The following is a 17767-nucleotide window of genomic DNA, read 5'->3' as shown; positions in this document are numbered from 1 at the left end:
CCCAGGATGAAAGGGGTGAAAGAGCAATGTCACTGTAGTAGAATTCGCGATACCAAAGCATTCAAAAGCTTCTAATTTTACACTTCTTTCGAGACCTTGGACTTAGTATAGTGTCCGGACCGTAAAGTTATCGGTCCGAACGTGCCTCTTTACGAGGGTACTTTGAGCCGCTAAAGCCGAATACGAGGGTCGTTTTTCACCGTCTTAACAAGTCGTCTTTATCGTTAGAGCCACCGACAGTTAGCACATAGCCAACCGAATAAGGAGATCTCCCCTCTTTGAAAAATACCGCTGCGTGACTGAACGAGGAAATCTCCCCGTTTCATTTTAGCAATACGTTTCCTTTTTCTTTTTCTTGTTGTTATTATCAGTTATTGCTTACCTGGAATTGTTCCCAAATAATTGCGCCACCTTTTCTATTTTTATAAAGTACACTATATAATAAATAAAATTCACCAATCTAGTGGTGTTAAAATTAATTAAAAAGTCATACTATAAGTTATGACTAAATAAAGTTATAATCGAAACCACACTGTAAACAAATATTAAAATGTATTGTGAATTTTTAATTTCACGTTCAATTCGTGTTATTTATCTTTAGTTGTCTTTAATGTTTTTAATTTTACCTATATTTTTTTATACTTTTAATATATACTTTCAATTGGATGTTTCGTATGAACAATATATAAAATCGTTAAATAAAATCATTACCGCAAAATATAATTGACCACTTAAATAATCTTTGTTTTTTAAGTAAATGAATATTAGTCCTGGATACTTGGAAACGTGTGGTGGAAACATATAGCTCGCTGTGGCGCTCGCAGTTGGCTAAGTCGTCTTTATCGTTAGAGCCACCGACAGTCAAGACGAAGCTATTTCTGTCAAAACCAAACAACTAGTCTTTAAAAAATACGTAATAATAGAATACTTCTATATTTAGCGATTTTTCACATTCTTACAGAAGGAGTTATGTAGTATACTTTTTGGTATTTATTATTAACCCATCTAGGACTATGATCCCTAAACAAGGGTTGCCACCTTTATAAAATTGTAGAGCTAGTCATTTTCGCTGGTATATTGGTATAAGTAACAGAGATAAAAATCTATTTTCATTTTGAATATATAAAAAAAAATTCATTATATTATTTCTGTAGTTATGGCTGCAAAAGTCGTTACATCATTGCAAGAGGAAAAATGTAACGTAAAGTAGGAATTTTAAAATAGAATTGTAGAAGCAGTCATTTCGACTGGCGTGGTAGGTTCTAGTGTTGTGAACGTTTTACCGACAGAAGTCTCAACTTTAGAAATCCGCGTAGGACCGCGATCATTAGGTTTGAGAATTTTTATGCAAATTCATATTTTTAAGTATATAATTGGAAAAATAAAACCTCGATAGAGGATTGTTTTACCCACAAAATATTATAGAAAGCACTATGCTTTGAATATATTTTATATATTTGTTCTTATCACGTGCGTCCTGTGCATGTCTGCACGTTTTTTACAAATGCATCAAAATCCCCAGTTTAGAGATCATATTTATATTAACAAAGATTAGGAAATTGATTAATCAGATGATATAAGAATGTACGTAAAGTTAGGTGAACAAAAGAAATAACAGTGAATAATTTTAGATTAAATTTCGAAACCTGGTAAGATTTTTGTTAATTACGCACCCTGTAAGGAATTTTTAAAACTAAATTCCGCAGTTAACCTGTTAAAGACCAAATTTTAAGCAAGCCCTCGCCAAAATCCGCCAGAATCTCACGCATCAACAGATTTGACCGAAATTTTGTACATTTTATTTGCATAAAAACGACCCTAATCTTCAGCTTCAATGATCCCACGCTGAACATTTTGCAGTTCGGACACCACACTAAAGCTGAGATCTTTTCTTTGAAAAATATTCTCTGAGAATTTTTGTATTTCATATTCTCTGTGTCTTTTGTCTTATTTCGCGTTATTATTTATTTATTGTATTTTATTTATTTAATATTATTTATTGTACGTGCACATGTTCATGTATCTTTTGAATTCTAAGTTCTTCATGTACGTATATACAAAGAGATATTTGTGATATGAACGAGACCAATGGTTTCTCAGGAAGAGACAAGTAGAATTAGTAAAAGAAATTTTATTTACGTACAAAGCTTCTTCTCTCTTCAAGAAAAATAACTTAGAAGTTTGATTCAATAAATGCGCATTTACCTCGATTCGACTTATCCGTCTACAAACATATACATAGGTTTCTATTCATACTTGTATTTACAAAGCATACTTGCGTATCATCTATCTCATTGTTGTATAAATATCAGATACCCAGATTTGACTATATTTGGCTCTCATTTGCCACGATACATCTTCAGTTTGCACTTTTACATTAAATAGTTTATACATTGATAAATAAAAAAGGTACTACGTTTGAAATTTCATAACATTTATAATCGTCGACAACTAGCAGAACAAAACTATATAGTTAACAGCAATATCACATAAACAATTTTTGGCAATCTTTTATTAACAAAATTCTGATGAAATAAAAGGATCTCATATTTGAGGATTTGTTCTACAATTTTCTATATTATCTGGAAGAGATTTTGCTTCGTAATCACCTTACTAAAAGACTTTACACAATCTTTTTGTAAACTGAAACTTAAACCTAGCGATAATTCAAACGACTTCTTCCCATAACATGGTGGGAAGATCCTTCGATACAACAAACCAAGTCCTTTTAAAAGCTGTTTAGTCACGCGAGGCATGCTCGCCAATTCCAGCTAAAGAAATCACCTCACTGCAACACATACCAATATTCTCTGACCCTTGGCACGTATTGATTTCTTTTTTGTTTTCTTTCTTTTTAAGAAACTGATATCTCACGAAATCAGGTGAAACCTCGCAAATCGTTAAACTATTCCTTTCATAATACGAAGAAAGTTGAGAACCTTCTCAAACTTATCTACGATTTCATCTAAGCGTAAGCTAACCTACAGGACACGTGGTTAACGATTGAGATATCGATGCGACCCTAATCGTTGAAATAAATAAAATAAAAAGAAACGTATAAGATTTTACACAATTGGCGACCATTCAGTTCAAATGCAAAGTGGCTCTATCTTACGCATGTTCTAACTTTACACTGTTAGAAATGTCGAACCGCACATGAATAATCAATGAATGAATATCTAAGTATGTACGGTTGGGACATATGTTCTGTACGACTTCACCTTGTATTTTTAATTGAACGATCGAGTCATACGGTAAAGTCGTAGAGTCCATAAATACCAGTAGAAGACTAGTTAGTTGTTCGCAATCATACTGATGGCGTTCAAGTAGACGTACCGGATCAAATTTCATACTCGGTAGGCTTTGCTATTCGTTTTAAAGCGAAAGCTTTGTATAAGGAAGATACATGTATTTTGTTGTCGTTTGTATCACAAATTTTATCACGTTTTGTATGTACGTATATTTAGTATATACGTTATATTATATACATATATATACAGGACGTTTGTTTTAACGATCTGCACGAGTTTTTAATCCTTTACTATGTTTTATTTTTATTTTGATATTGTGATAAAGAATAATCAGTAAAAAATGTGTATCACAAAAATTTGTGCTCATGGGGGAACACAAAGTGGTAGCTAAGAAATTTGTACAATATTAGAAGAAAACATTGAAAATGAATTTAACTGATTAGGATGTAATTGCTATGTCAGTTTCTTTCTTAGTAGCGAATATGCTATTATGAACTACAATGCGAGAGGATCGAAGAAAGTGTAAAAAGCTCACAGATTACAACATATTTCGTGTACTCTGTGAACATTTGTAAGAACCACAGTGCTGCCTTATTTTGTACTTTCTATGGTTTTATAGTACATGTAATTTACAAACTTTAGTTGTTTCCTCCATAAACGATATATTCTGTAAATGAGAATACAGTATTTTATATATACCATAGTCTTAATTCTCACTACAATATCATAAAAAAAAGATAAATATTCACGAAAAGGGCTCTCCAATTCCGATGATTTTTTAATTTGATTTGTCAAAATCGTCACTCTAAGTAACGTTGTGAAGGTTTTAGGTCGCTGTATATTAAAAGCTATTATCAGAAAATGTTTATAGCAGAATTATGTTGTATTTTGATGCAGTAGTACCAGTAAATAAAAGCTTGCACCTGCAGTTTGAGAAAAATTCTAAAGGAAAGAAGAAAAAATTCTGATGGACTTAAAAATAGATTTGAGTTAGATCAGATTAGAAACCCATCAGAATTTTTGTTCCTTTCTTTTAGAATTCTATAGGCTTCTATTGCATAGACTGATTTGGTGGGTTAGAGCCTTAGGTCCATGATGACCCATCTCTCCATCCTGACATACCTATACCTCATTTCAGGTCAACTGGTCACTGCTTCTCCAATTAGAAGTAATAGTTATCCTTAAAGTTTTTCTGAAAAAAGTCATTGACAGAGGAGTAATTTTCATTTAAGCAGAAAACCCAAATGGAAGATCAATTAATTTTTTAAAAATTTCTAGAGAAGTAAAAGGAAGTGATTGAAAAGAAAAGATAATTTTTTAATATTCTGGTTACGAATAACCGTTATAAATGACCAAATGCTTTCGATTATCGATAACCTAACCCTGACTCGATAGCTCGATAGCAAAAGTCCATACGCGGCCTTATTATTATTCTATAATGAAGTATTTTATCTTTCAGCGATAATCTCGACTTTCTGGCAAGTATCCAGTACGTATTTTTACATCTTCAGATCTACTTGCTCTCCTTTCACTGTTATATGTTGCTTCCAATCGAACTTATTGTCCAAGTGAAGATCTAAATATCGCACTGATGATAGTTCCGGTATTTTTATGCTATTAACAAAGAGTGGTCATTACCCTTTCCTTGAGGAGAAACTGTTAGGGTTTAACCTAATCTCATTGATTTCAATCTTCCGCTTGGTGATCCAGTTTTCGACTAAATCTAGGTGGCGCTGAAGGTAGAAAGTTCATCACAAATGAGTTTGAGTGAGGTTTAGGTTATCTAAAAAAAAATCTCAGTTATTCACATTCCATTGAACGTATATGGTGTCCGGAAAGTTATTCTACTTTCGTGCAAACTTTTTTGATAATTATATTTTCTAATAAACGGCAACACCCAACTAAGATGTTCATCGTCCTACACAGGTTGATCGATGATATTGATAACGTATTAAAAAATTATGTAAATCGGAGGTGGCTCTGTTTCTGTGAATATTTACCGAAAAAATGTATTATAATTTCATTTGAAAAATTTAATATACATCGGATTATATTTTGGATAATATTATTGTCGATGCGTTTTTTATTATTTTGTGTTGTATAGTCAATGCGATAAATTTGTTTAACAACTCTTTTGTTACATTATTACAAGTGGCTAGGAACGTGTAGAACGTTAAAACATCCAATATTTGTATTATCTTAGAAGCATAACATATTTATGTATATTACAATTTATTTAACTATTCATTCGAATGTAAATCTTTTTAATTATTCAATGTTTTATTTTCAATTACGAGAATTATTTATCGATTTCATATTATTTAAAAGTTTAAGAAGCAAGCTTTTGTTTTATTCTTATATTTCTTTTCGTTGGCGAATCAAATTTATGCCAGTATTAATTATGCAATTTCTGTTTATCGTAAGATCTTTGTGTCCATTTGCGTTTTGAAATTTTATTACCGAAACAGTAGCGTTTCCTAGTTATAATTATCATAATCTTAATTGTAATTATTGTATTATAAATATTCGTCAGTCCGTACGACTTTTCAGTTTCATTATTCTATTCGCAAATCTTTAAATCACAGGCAGTGCTGATTAACACGAACGTAAATTTATTGCACGCTTTTTGATTGAAGCACTGGTATATATATATATATATATATATATATATATATATATATATATATATATATATATATATAATATTATTATATATATATTATATATATATTAATATTAATATATATATATATATATATATATATATATATATATAGCAAGGATTGTTGTTTTTTTCTTATAATTAATTGTTCAATTTTTATAATAAGCCGAGCACTTTAAAACACTTTAAAGCAACAAAAAGTTGAACATTTGTTTCTGGCTCTTACAAAATACACTTATGTTATTTTCTTGCTAAATACAGTATAACTGTAAGAATAGTTCTAAAGCTCTAATTCTTAGCTCAAATTTTGTTCTGTATGCATAAGATGTATTACTAATTCGTTAATATCTTTAATGCGACAAACAATTCATTTATTTATCGCTCAGAGGCTCTGGAGATTATTACCAAACAACTATTCTATTATCGTTATTATTATACTTTAATTTTCGCTCCAAGGGCCTTGAAAAAGAAGCTTGTTTTCTCTTGCTTAAAGAACTAAAATTAAACGACACCAAACAGGGAACTGAACTAAGCTTAAATACCTATAATACAAATAATATTCTATACTAGTATACAATCCTAATATAGTTATTATTTATTAGGAACGTTTACATATAATCTACAGATCAGATATATTTACATTAAATAGGAATTTAATATATGACAGTTCTTGTGCATTAAAAATAAAGGGTCCACAGGGAGAAGGGGAAATGTCAAGTTTCTCAGAAAACAAAGATTTATTTTTTAATATACGTATAATGTTAAAACATCATATATTTGCTCATATATATGTGTATGGTATAGTCATTTCTCCACCCATACATTATAATTTCTGGATAATAATTTATGTTACTCTTACATCATAAATGTAAAACCTAGATCCACAACTAATCTGTAGTGGTAATCAATTCTCTTGCTAATTGTTCAAATATTCTACTATACACTACATATACTACATACACTACATATACTATATATATATATATATATATACACACACACACACACACACTACATATTCAACTCTCTCACCAATCTTCCTTGTAATACATCATTCATATCCTCCTTTCATTCGTCATTTCCCATCATGTCCCGCATCCAAATCTCTGCCTCCTTGCCCCGCTTCCCTGCATTAGTTGCATAGCTACATGTGACAAAAACTCTCTTCGTCCAGCTCCCACAATTTATGCTTTAGGTTATCTTCCTCAGCATACCGTCTTGTCCCCCCAACATTCTCGCCTAAGACCGGGACTACACGAGTGTTAGATCGACCCTGCGTTGTAGAAACGCATGCACACACGCGTGAGCCTTGTAGAACATTTAGCGTTGTGCATGTATGTAGCTACGCAACGCAGCACCGGTCCAACATTCGTGTAGCCCTGGCCTCTAAGTCTTTGTCCACTGCCCCTACGACTCCATTTTTCATTCAGAATTTTTCGACCGCCACTTTTTTCTTCCTTAACCGGTATTCACTGCAGTATGTCGACTCTGCTTCAATCTTCTCGAATAACACGTTCTATCCTCCTGCATAATTCATCTTTTATTTTCCAGCTCTTTGTACTCCTGCTCAAGCGATGGCAGCTTGCCCATCGCCCCATCTCCTACCTCGTTGAGGGTTCCAAGCAGTTGCTTGTCCCATTCCGAGGGCCAACCATTCCGAATATTTTTTATTTCTTTGTTGAGCAGATCTTAGGGCACCTACCTTCCTCGATCTTTTCAATTGCCAGGATATATATGCTGGTTCTTTTTCTGGCTAGTATGCCCAATTTCGTTCTGCCCCAATGCAGAAGGAAGCCTCAACTTCAATTTTGTTGAATTTCGAATATTTTGTAGAGGGGACCGTCCTAAGCAAAGTAACCAGGAAAAATTCCTCGCTTATATCACTTAATCCCTCTACTACTACTGCCACTGTCACGTAGCAATATAATCTTCTTTGTATATGTGAATTCTCGACCAATGCGCGAGTTTTTATCTTTATGGTTGTATCGAAAGTGGCGGTTGACGACCTCTGTTCGTGTGAGGAACCCCTCCGGAAACCCTGGTCCTGAGCAGCGTTACCAGATCGAGGGAATTAAGGGAAAAAATCCCTCTGGTAGTGGGGGAAGTAGTATAGTCGGTGAATTAGTGACGTCGTGACTCATGCCGTAGATAAATGGAAGGGTAGGGGACAATATTGGTACACGCGCTGAGAAACATGAGATGAAATTCATATCACGTGACACAAGCGATATAGCTGTAGAATGGCAGTAGGGATAACGTGATATTATGTTATCGCTGAATTAAGGGAATCGTATGGCAGCCCTGGTCTTGAGTAACATGCACTTTATCCGCGGCATAAGACCGTGTAATATATAAGGTGTTCCGACAAAGCACCTCCGTTCTGTCGGTGTTTTGTGACTGTCAGTTGGTAGTTCCTCTGACTGTAGCTAGAGACATCGTTGTCAGAAAGGTATGTACGTGTGCGTTAACGAGATTGTAGTAGTAATACAACTTTTAGAGATGGCATTAGTATATATATATACCCTTTCTGCTTCGATATAATCTAGTCAGAGAACTATTAGAAAATAATCACAAACCACCAGAAAGAACACATCATATATTACACCGTACGTGCGACGATCATGGTTTAAATGTTAGGTTAGGTCAGATTCTATGGTGCGTCTGGGTGGCTCGAACCGAGCCGCCAATGGAATCTAATTTAACCTAACCTAGCCTAACTATATACTTTACTACTATTAGGATCGCAGCCTTATGCGAATGCATACGGCTATAATTTCATTTTTAATCATTTATATTGGAGTTAACGTAACGTAACAAGTGTCATTTTCTTTTTGCCGTAACTTTTGAACTACGATCATCGTATGTCTCGACAAAGTATAATACACGTTACTCAAGACCTTCTACAATATATTCGGAAAAAATCCAATATGTAATATAACGACAAATTGTAATTTAGGCTCCCTTTTCCGCATAATTACGCGATCTCAAAATATAGTCAGGGGTGTCTCTATGTAGGTCCATCGCCATTTTGATGTGCCTGCTTTTTGCATTCTTTCAATCTCTTTTCATATTTTCGTCGGCCCTTATTTTCTCACACATCAAAATCACTACATTTTTTTATTTTTCATTTTATTCTACATCTTTTACAACTTTAACTTTGAGTAATATGTGACATGTTAAACTATAAGGATTGAAATATATATATATATATTCGTTTCTTGCTGTACAAGCGAATTTCTTGAAACTACTGTAAAACTGGGGAAATTTTAAATCGCAATGCGACACAAATAAAGTGCACACATAGGAGCGTATGAAAAAATGTTAAACCCAAAATTCGTTAAATTTGACATTCCCCCTTTTTCTCATTGACCCTTCAGTTGTAAATTATATTTTGTCAATAAATACGAAGAGTATGTAACAATTATATATAATAATAAATAACCACTGTGAAATTTATTTATACCTTCCCTGGAAATCGTTTAATCTACCGTTGATACTATTTTTCTGTTGTCGTCTGTTGTACTGTTTCTTGTATCGTATAATACGTCGTCATATACATTGTAATATTATACGAGTATACCTGTACTTACAACACGCAATATACAGAGTAGAGTAATACAATATTCTCTTACACATGTTACATCTAGTTAACTGTATCATTTTATCACTACATATTGATGACGTAAGAGTTTAGCGATCGTAAACTGTTTATTGCCAACTACATAAAAAATATGATGCGTCACTTTCTAAAAACAACAGTTTACCTATTTGATACTCTCTGTGTAATGAATATTATAGAAATAAAGAAGATTCACGATGAAATTTTCGGATAGAAAAACAGAGAATGAAATGGTGTTAAAATGAGACACCCTATATATCGGTTTATATGTTGGTGATTATATTTTGTAGTTTGAAAAAGAATTTCATTGACGGCCTTAATTATCTGTTCACTGTATAGCTTAAACTTTGAAATAGTATATTATTTCAAACGTGATACAAATGTTTCCGACTAATTAATGCAACTGAATGAAATTTGCTATTCGAAAGTAAAATAAGAGTAGAATGAAAAGCATGATTCTTCAGTTAACTGATTCATAAAAAAAGTCAAGTGCAATTCGGTAATTTTTTATTCATTCGCTTTCTCCTTGCGTTCATAAAAAGCTCTATAAAACTAATTACGAACACATTCTTCGTAGATGTCTAAAAAGAAAAAAAAATATATATATATTTTTAATGACAAATTGGCTCCAAAATTAATATTTCCATTATTTTATAATTACTCATGTATTGTTAAATTGTGTCATATATTCTTGTGAATATGTTCGTGTTAAAAATGACCACGTGAGTTCGCGCTTGCCATCCATATGCAGAAGCGCTAGTTACAATAAATAGTAACTAGAAGATAGTTCTAGATACAATCGATAGATTTAATCGATAGGTTTAAGATGTTCTTTTGTTTTATCCCTAGTCCATATAAGAAAGTGCAATAAAGGTTTTTCGGCTTAGGATGATGTGATAGATTTAGCCAAAGAATAAAATAATAACTATTATGATCCTACCTCTAAATACAGAAATAAGAACAATTTGCTGCTATGTAACTACGTTAAATTTTATAATATCGTGTTTGTATTCTCATTTCTCAAGCGATGAAAGTAACTTGCTACAGAGAAGACAATGCATCATTGCAAATCCTTTCCTCGCGATATCGTGCTATCGTTATTATTGTGAACCCATTTCTTTAGAAGTTTTCTTAAATCGATCCAATCCATTTGCTTTCGATAAGATCATACTCTCTTATCAAACAATACCAGGTGCTAAATTGCGAATAGGAATAGCACTCATGATCAGATATCGTAAATGTTATAAGACAAATTTGAAAAGTTGTGGTAAAAGTTTATATCTTTAATGAAATAATTGTGATTACGAATAATCGTTATAAACAGAAAAATTTTGTCTTGATTATCTGTAATCATTATCAATGGCAGAAATGTAATTGTGGATACGAGTACAGTGCTGGACAAAAGTATTGGCACAGCATGATTGTTATGATAGAAATGCTTATAACTACTAAACAAATTGATTTAAACAAAAAACTTTTTGACGTATTTATTTATTATCTATTCTAGTTTATTACATAACAAGAGCAACAATATAAATAAAATAATACGCAAAATAATAACAAAAATATATTTTTTGAACATTTTATGGGTGGACAAAAGTATTGGCACAGTAGAATATTTACGCTTATAACTAATTACATAATAAACTTCTAATATTTTGTTGGCAGTCCTTTTCTTTTAAGGACTTCCTTTAATCTTCTGGGCATCGAGTGGACTAATTTTTTAGTGAATTCAGGTACAATATTGCTCCATTCCTGCAGAAGAACTTTCTTCAGTTCAGACTTGCTTGTGATATTATGTTTCCTAATTCTTTTTTCCAATTCGTTCCACACGTGCTCAATGGGATTCATATCGGGACTTTGAGGTGGTGTGTTTAATGTGTGGGCAGTATTATATATTATCCACTGACGAACAATATACGCCATATGTTTAGGATCTCGATCCTGCTGAAAATAGAAATCCCTGGGGAGGTTTAATTTTTGAGTACTTTTCAAAAGATTTTGCTTGAGTATATTTAAATATACATATTTATCCATTATCTCATCAATGAATATAAGTTCTCCTACACCCGATGATGCCATACATCCCCACACCATTAAACCACCACCCCCATGTTTCATGGTGGCTTGCAGATTCAGTTCGTCCATCTCTGTGTTGGGTTTTCGCCATACTAATATTCTGCCGTCAGATTTAAAAATATTAAACTTACTTTCATCTGAAAACATGATCTTTTCCCAAAAATCAGTATCTTTCGTAACAAACTCTTTCGCGAATTCCACTCTTTTCTTTTGGTTTATTTTACTGATGTAGGGCTTTCTTCGTGCTGCACGGGCAGAATAACCGGCATCCTTCAATACCCTACGTACAGTTTTGGTACTTACTTCTTTTTCACACTCAGCTTTTAACATCGAAGCAATTTCAGTCGAATTAGTTTTTGGATCCTTCTTTACAATATTTACGATTTTCCTTTTTTCTCGAATTGTTACCTTAGAAGGGCGACCACTCCTAATTTGATTCTCTAGATTTTCTTCACTTTTAAAGCGTTTTATGACTGAACGCACAGTAAAACGACTTCTGTTTATGATTTGTGCAATTTCGTTGTAAGATTTATTCATCTTATATAAATTTAATATTATTTTTCTTTCTTCAATTGTGGTTTCTTTCGTTTTTCTAGACATTATTACTCTTTCTTGGTTTTTTGTTGTTTAATAACTGAAGTCTCCAGTTTCACTGATCGAGTGTTATAATAAAAGACTAACGGGGGATTTCCCTTCGCTACTTCCAAATGACGATCGGAAATCGTTGAAAACGGCGACGATACATTGTTTGTTCCATGCTGTGCCAATACTTTTGTCCACCCATAAAATGTTCAAAAAATATATTTTTGTTATTATTTTGCGTATTATTTTATTTATATTGTTGCTCTTGTTATGTAATAAACTAGGATAGATAATAAATAAATACGTCAAAAAGTTTTTTGTTTAAATCAATTTGTTTAATAGTTATAAGCATTTGTATCATAACAATCTTGCTGTGCCAATACTTTTGTCCAGCACTGTATATCAATATAAATGACCGAAAATGTCCTTATTACATTCAATTACATACAAATTTCTGGTTACATTCAACTACTGTCAATTATTATCAGCACTACTGATATTAATTAGTACATATTCATTGATAACGTAAGTAAATGAATTATGGAACTTATACATATGTTATTAAGTCGAAAAGCGATATGAAGAAATATGAAACAAGAAATAGATATGTGTTATAGATATTATTATATACACTTGTATGTAACAGATATTTATATCAATATTAGATATTTATAATAGTGATAATAAGATATATTGTAGTACAATACTTTTATTAACGCTTGTATTAATATATTAATCGTCATTAATATTAATTTTATTATTAATATTAATTAATATTATGACAATAGACAATAGTCAATAGTCAAATATGAGCAGAAAAATGTTTGTCGTCGACATTGGCTGGCGATAGCCAAAAATATTTTTTATGGTTATATATGGTTACTGTTATGGTTACTGACAGAAAAAAATTTTTTTTTAATCACTTCACTTTTTGAGAAATTTCTTTGACATTTATTGATAATTGCCTTCCATTAAAATAAACATTAACTTTTATTATATATTTTACCGATGTCGAGTGTACTATAAGCGACAATAAAAAATTGCGAAAATACTTTGTCTCTATATCGAAACCAAGGTCACCTTGGGTAACATAAATAGGATCATATGTCTTTTTCATGAGATTGTAGTGGACTTAAATTCAAACGATAAACTCAAAAGGCATGTTGCATGATATTTTTGTTAACTCAATCCTATATTTAATTATTAATTTTTCTCATATCTTTTCAACTTTTAGAGAAAAGAAAAAAAAAAGAGAAAGTACTAAATTTATTCTAATTCAAGCTACAGTGATACACGGGCTGAAAGTGCACACCAAATTTTAAACCAATTGGTCGAATGGATTTTGAGATCTTACGGATACTATGTTAAAAAAGAAATTATGTCTTTTAAGAAAATGCAAAAAGAGATTTTAGGAATCATTTTTTGTGATACAATTAATCTTATTGCTTGTGACATAGCGTTTTAAATAGCGGTGTTATTTATGTCTGGTATATGAAATATTGATCGAAGAAATTTTTTTAGAAAATTCATACTGAATTTAATGAATCATTTATTGATGATATGATTTAGGTCAAAAAATAAAATATAAAGAACGAAGATGCTAGCAATACACGTACTCTACAGAGATACAGAAGTTGCTGTGGTAAAACAGATTCTTCTTGACTCTTAGAATAATTGATTCTAACATTTTTTGACTGAAGCAATTTCCAAAAATAGCACGTCTGAACGTCAGCATTCCGATCGTTCGATATTTGGTTTATCCTTGTAAGCTCGTTGAATAGCTGGACGCCAAACATCTTTTTTTCATTTTCTTATGAAGAATGTATACTCTTTTTCTTTTTTCTGTTTCTTTTTTTGCACAGATTCATATCTTGAATCTACTGTATTATGTTTTCTACATGTATAACGATATGCAAAGTACTTTTGCTGAAACAAAAAAAGGAAAGTTGTACTAAATAGGTTCATTATACTGAAAACAACGAAAAAGAACTTGAGGCTAGCGAAAATAGAAGATTTACTATTTGCTTAAAACCTAAGAGATTCAATGAAAAATGTTATTTATTATGTAGGAGCTGTGCAAATTGCAAATATTGATGATATTGTCTAATAGAGAATATATGTTGAATTCAAAAATTTTAGTAAATCAAAGGAAGAAAAGTAAATTGTCATTTGGGTAATTAAAAGCGATCATTTTTAAAATGAAAGCAAAGCAAATGAGCAAAGGAAATGAGTTGGAAATGGGAGGAGAAGAAAGAATTAGAGGTAGTAAAGAAGTTCACATACCAGCGAAATAAAATTTCATAGAAACTGGCAATTAAAAGCGTATAATTAAGTCTACAGTTTTATTAAAAAGTGAAGAAAGAATAGAGTTGTGGAAACTATTGACCGTAAAATGTTTTCTACAAATTCTACGCTTTCTTTAATTACATTTTATGTGTTATTGAAAATAATGGAGATATTAGATTTACGAATAGCATAATGCATATTTCATTCATTTGCAGTGTGGAATACGTATAAAACATTTGTATATTCACCAATAACAAAAATAATAAATTTAATCAAAGAAATTCTAACTCGCGTAACAGGCTTTTATTGATTCACAAATAGGGTGAATTAAATGTACACAAAATATTAATGTTTGTTCACACTGTGTATAAAATTAGACCATGAATATCATTGCAAATGTTTATAGAAACACTAACTCATATAACAGGTTTTTACTGACTCATAAACAGGAAGTATTTGGTATACACAAAATTTAAATTTCTGTTTATACCGTGTATGACTTACATAACGAATGTATTATTACAAATGCATTTAGCTTTTCTAGAATATTATATATATATATATTAATTTCTTATTATTGCCTTTTGATTTATTACTCGCATTGCTTGTACAATTATTCTATTTCATTGTTTAGTTATTGCTTCTTTATTATATAATATGCTGGTTGTACTATTATACCACATTAGATTGTACTATTTTTTCTAATCAATTTTTACTCTTTCTTAAATGCTATTTCTTTTATAAATTATTATAGAGACGATTATTTCTCATTTCAGTTTTATGTAGCAACCGGGTGAGCCAAATGACCAAGACCTATAATGACATAGAAGCAGTTACAAGGCTTCTGGAGGAGGTAAATATGATTGCTAATATAAAATATATATATAAGGGTGTGCAGAATCCAGGGATTACGAACTCGTATTCGTAGTGGGATCTCGAGACTCAATTTGGTATATAAATATACAAGGTGATTCAGAAATGCATGTTCATACTTCAAGAAATGAATCTACATATTAAAATAAGTAAAAAACGTTATGTGAACATATGTCCTACGTACTTTAATTTCCAAGATATGGAATGACTAAACAAAATGTTTAAAGACTCTAACAGTTGTAACCAAAATGACTAAAAATTCCAACATAAGAATTAGTATATAATAAATGAACAGAATGTTTTTTATTACCGATAACTATTGTGTGTGAGAGAATTTTTTTTTTTTTGGTTACTGATGATCAATGTCGGTAAAAGAGTCTCTTTTTGTTTGCCCATAGTCATTATATATAAAAAAACTTTTTGCTGGTTGTTGCTAGTCATTTTCCAAGACAGAATCTTTTTCTGTCATCGATAATGGTCATTGGTAGCCAATAAACATCCCGTTATGAATAATTGTAGAAACAAAAAAATTCTGCTACGGATAACGGTTATCGATAAACGAAAGAAATAAGTAGTCTCACCTATAATGATTTTAATTTGCTTGATTGATCACCTATAATGATTATCAGTAACCACAAATATTTTGATCATTTATAACAGTTATTCATAACCAGAATGTTTTAACAAATTCCTTTTTCGTCATTGTCTTTTTTCATAAAAATGATGTATTATAATGTATGTATAAATAATGAAAAAATGACTGTATTCGTAAAGATGACGATATTCTATAAATGCGTCTCATTATGAGTTACGTTCTGTCTACAATGATGGTTAGTAGCAGTTTGGTAGTTTTCCAGGGTTAGGAACTAAAAATGAAGGAAAAATACATTTAAACCTGTTTTATAAGCATTATTCTTCTTTTTCATGAATTTGATTTAATTATGTAGAAAAATAGCCTTTCCCTTCTTCTGGAAAACATTCTTTTTCAAATCGAGTCATTTTCGTCTCAAGTGTGCTGTTGCTGCGCAATAATAGGATTATAAATCCAATGGGTTTGTCTTCTGCAGCTGCAAGATAGCGAAAAATTTATAGAAAATATATTCTGCAAATCAATATGTTCTCGAGACCCACGTACTTTATTACTTCATTGCTTGTGAACCGTTAACTGATTACACAGACGTCACGCACGTCGACCCAAGTCAATCGCTAACAGAGGATGACCAGTAGACAGAGTTCATTTTCACCAACTTTCCTGTAACCAATTATCGTCCTTTTCCGCCACCTCTCTAAGTTCGAGTAACTTGCAAATTCTCCAATCCACGTGTTACTCCCAACAGCATTGCCTATTCTTCGAATTTTCGTGAATCTTGAAAAAAACCTTCCTAAGATTCGTCACTCTACAAAGTCTACAGTATAGTTTGGTCCATCATCTTTTATCCTAACTGTTATACTTAGTATCTATCGCTCTAGCAAGTATCAAATCTATTCATTGGGAATCTAACAAATATCAAGTTTGTCATCCAATAAATCTGTTGTTTATTATAAAAGCAAAATAGATAACATGTTTGTCGAAGTTAACTTCGTTAGGTGTCTTGTGAGTAAATTCAAAGTTCATATCGTAACCAACTTGCAAGCTGTTCAGTCAGAGTGCAACATGTGCGAAGCAATATCAATTGATATGAATCAAATAAAATTTCAGGTAGTTAGTATTCTATTCTCGCTAGTTCGTTACAGTTTTCTAGATGCTGAAAGGTAAAAGTGCAATAACGTATGTTAAGACATGAGAAATCCATATCTTGAAAACTAAAAGTACTTACATAGGACATATGTTCATACGACGTTTTTTTTTTAGTTATTTTAATGTGTAGATTCATCCCCTGAAGTATGGACATACATTTATGAATCACCTTGTACAGTTGCTGCAAAAGGTACTGACACATACATCTGACACATACACACTGATACATATCATTTTGTTTGTGCCATCTTGGTCTTCACTTAATTTGAAATACCTACTCAGTATTTCCTATCAGCGTGTATAACTTTACCTAAAACGTAAACACGTGGAAATATTTCAATATAACTGGAAAAATGAAAAAATGCTAGATAAGATATTGGAAGAATAGAGATATAACTTGTTTCAGCCAAGTCTTGACATGATTCCGCACACCTCTAACGATGTATAATTTATTCTTACTCGCAAAAATTTCTCTGTAGAAAATAGAATAAGATAAAATTAGAATAAAGCTTATTAAGCTACAATTTAAGTTATAAGATATGTACGAGATGTGATGAAAAGATACCCGAACTGGTTATGTTAAAGGCAAACTTTTTTAGATATTTATGCCAATGATTCTCCCATTGATGATTTTCTAATCTTTCGAAATGCTATTCAGATATTTCGTTCTATTCGCC

General features: G+C 31.6%; 1 protein-coding gene and 2 long non-coding RNA genes across 6 annotated transcripts in view; 1 reads left to right on the top strand and 2 right to left on the bottom strand.

The window, feature by feature from the left end:
- The window catches only part of LOC132915227 (trafficking kinesin-binding protein milt), a 104129-nt gene that overhangs the window by 78508 nt on the left and 7854 nt on the right, over positions 1-17767 (top strand). For all 4 annotated transcript variants that reach the window (XM_060974999.1, XM_060974997.1, XM_060974998.1 and 1 more), the window contains one exon: positions 15256-15332. In XM_060974999.1, the coding sequence (XP_060830982.1) occupies positions 15256-15332 (77 nt within the window). The remainder of the gene's footprint in view (positions 1-15255; positions 15333-17767) is intronic.
- Positions 344-963, bottom strand: LOC132915278 (uncharacterized). The gene is made up of 2 exons (XR_009659825.1): positions 656-963; positions 344-434 (listed from the first exon to the last, which is right to left on the bottom strand). It is a non-coding gene; the product is annotated as an uncharacterized LOC132915278 (long non-coding RNA).
- On the bottom strand, positions 16093-17585 carry LOC132915281 (uncharacterized). Its single transcript, XR_009659828.1, has 2 exons — positions 17488-17585; positions 16093-17400 (listed from the first exon to the last, which is right to left on the bottom strand). It is a non-coding gene; the product is annotated as an uncharacterized LOC132915281 (long non-coding RNA).

Source organism: Bombus pascuorum, chromosome 16 (assembly GCF_905332965.1).
Source record: "Bombus pascuorum chromosome 16, iyBomPasc1.1, whole genome shotgun sequence".
Taxonomy (NCBI): Eukaryota; Metazoa; Arthropoda; class Insecta; order Hymenoptera; family Apidae; genus Bombus; species Bombus pascuorum.
Note: the sequence above shows the minus strand (reverse complement) of the source record. Positions and strands in the feature narration are given on the sequence as shown.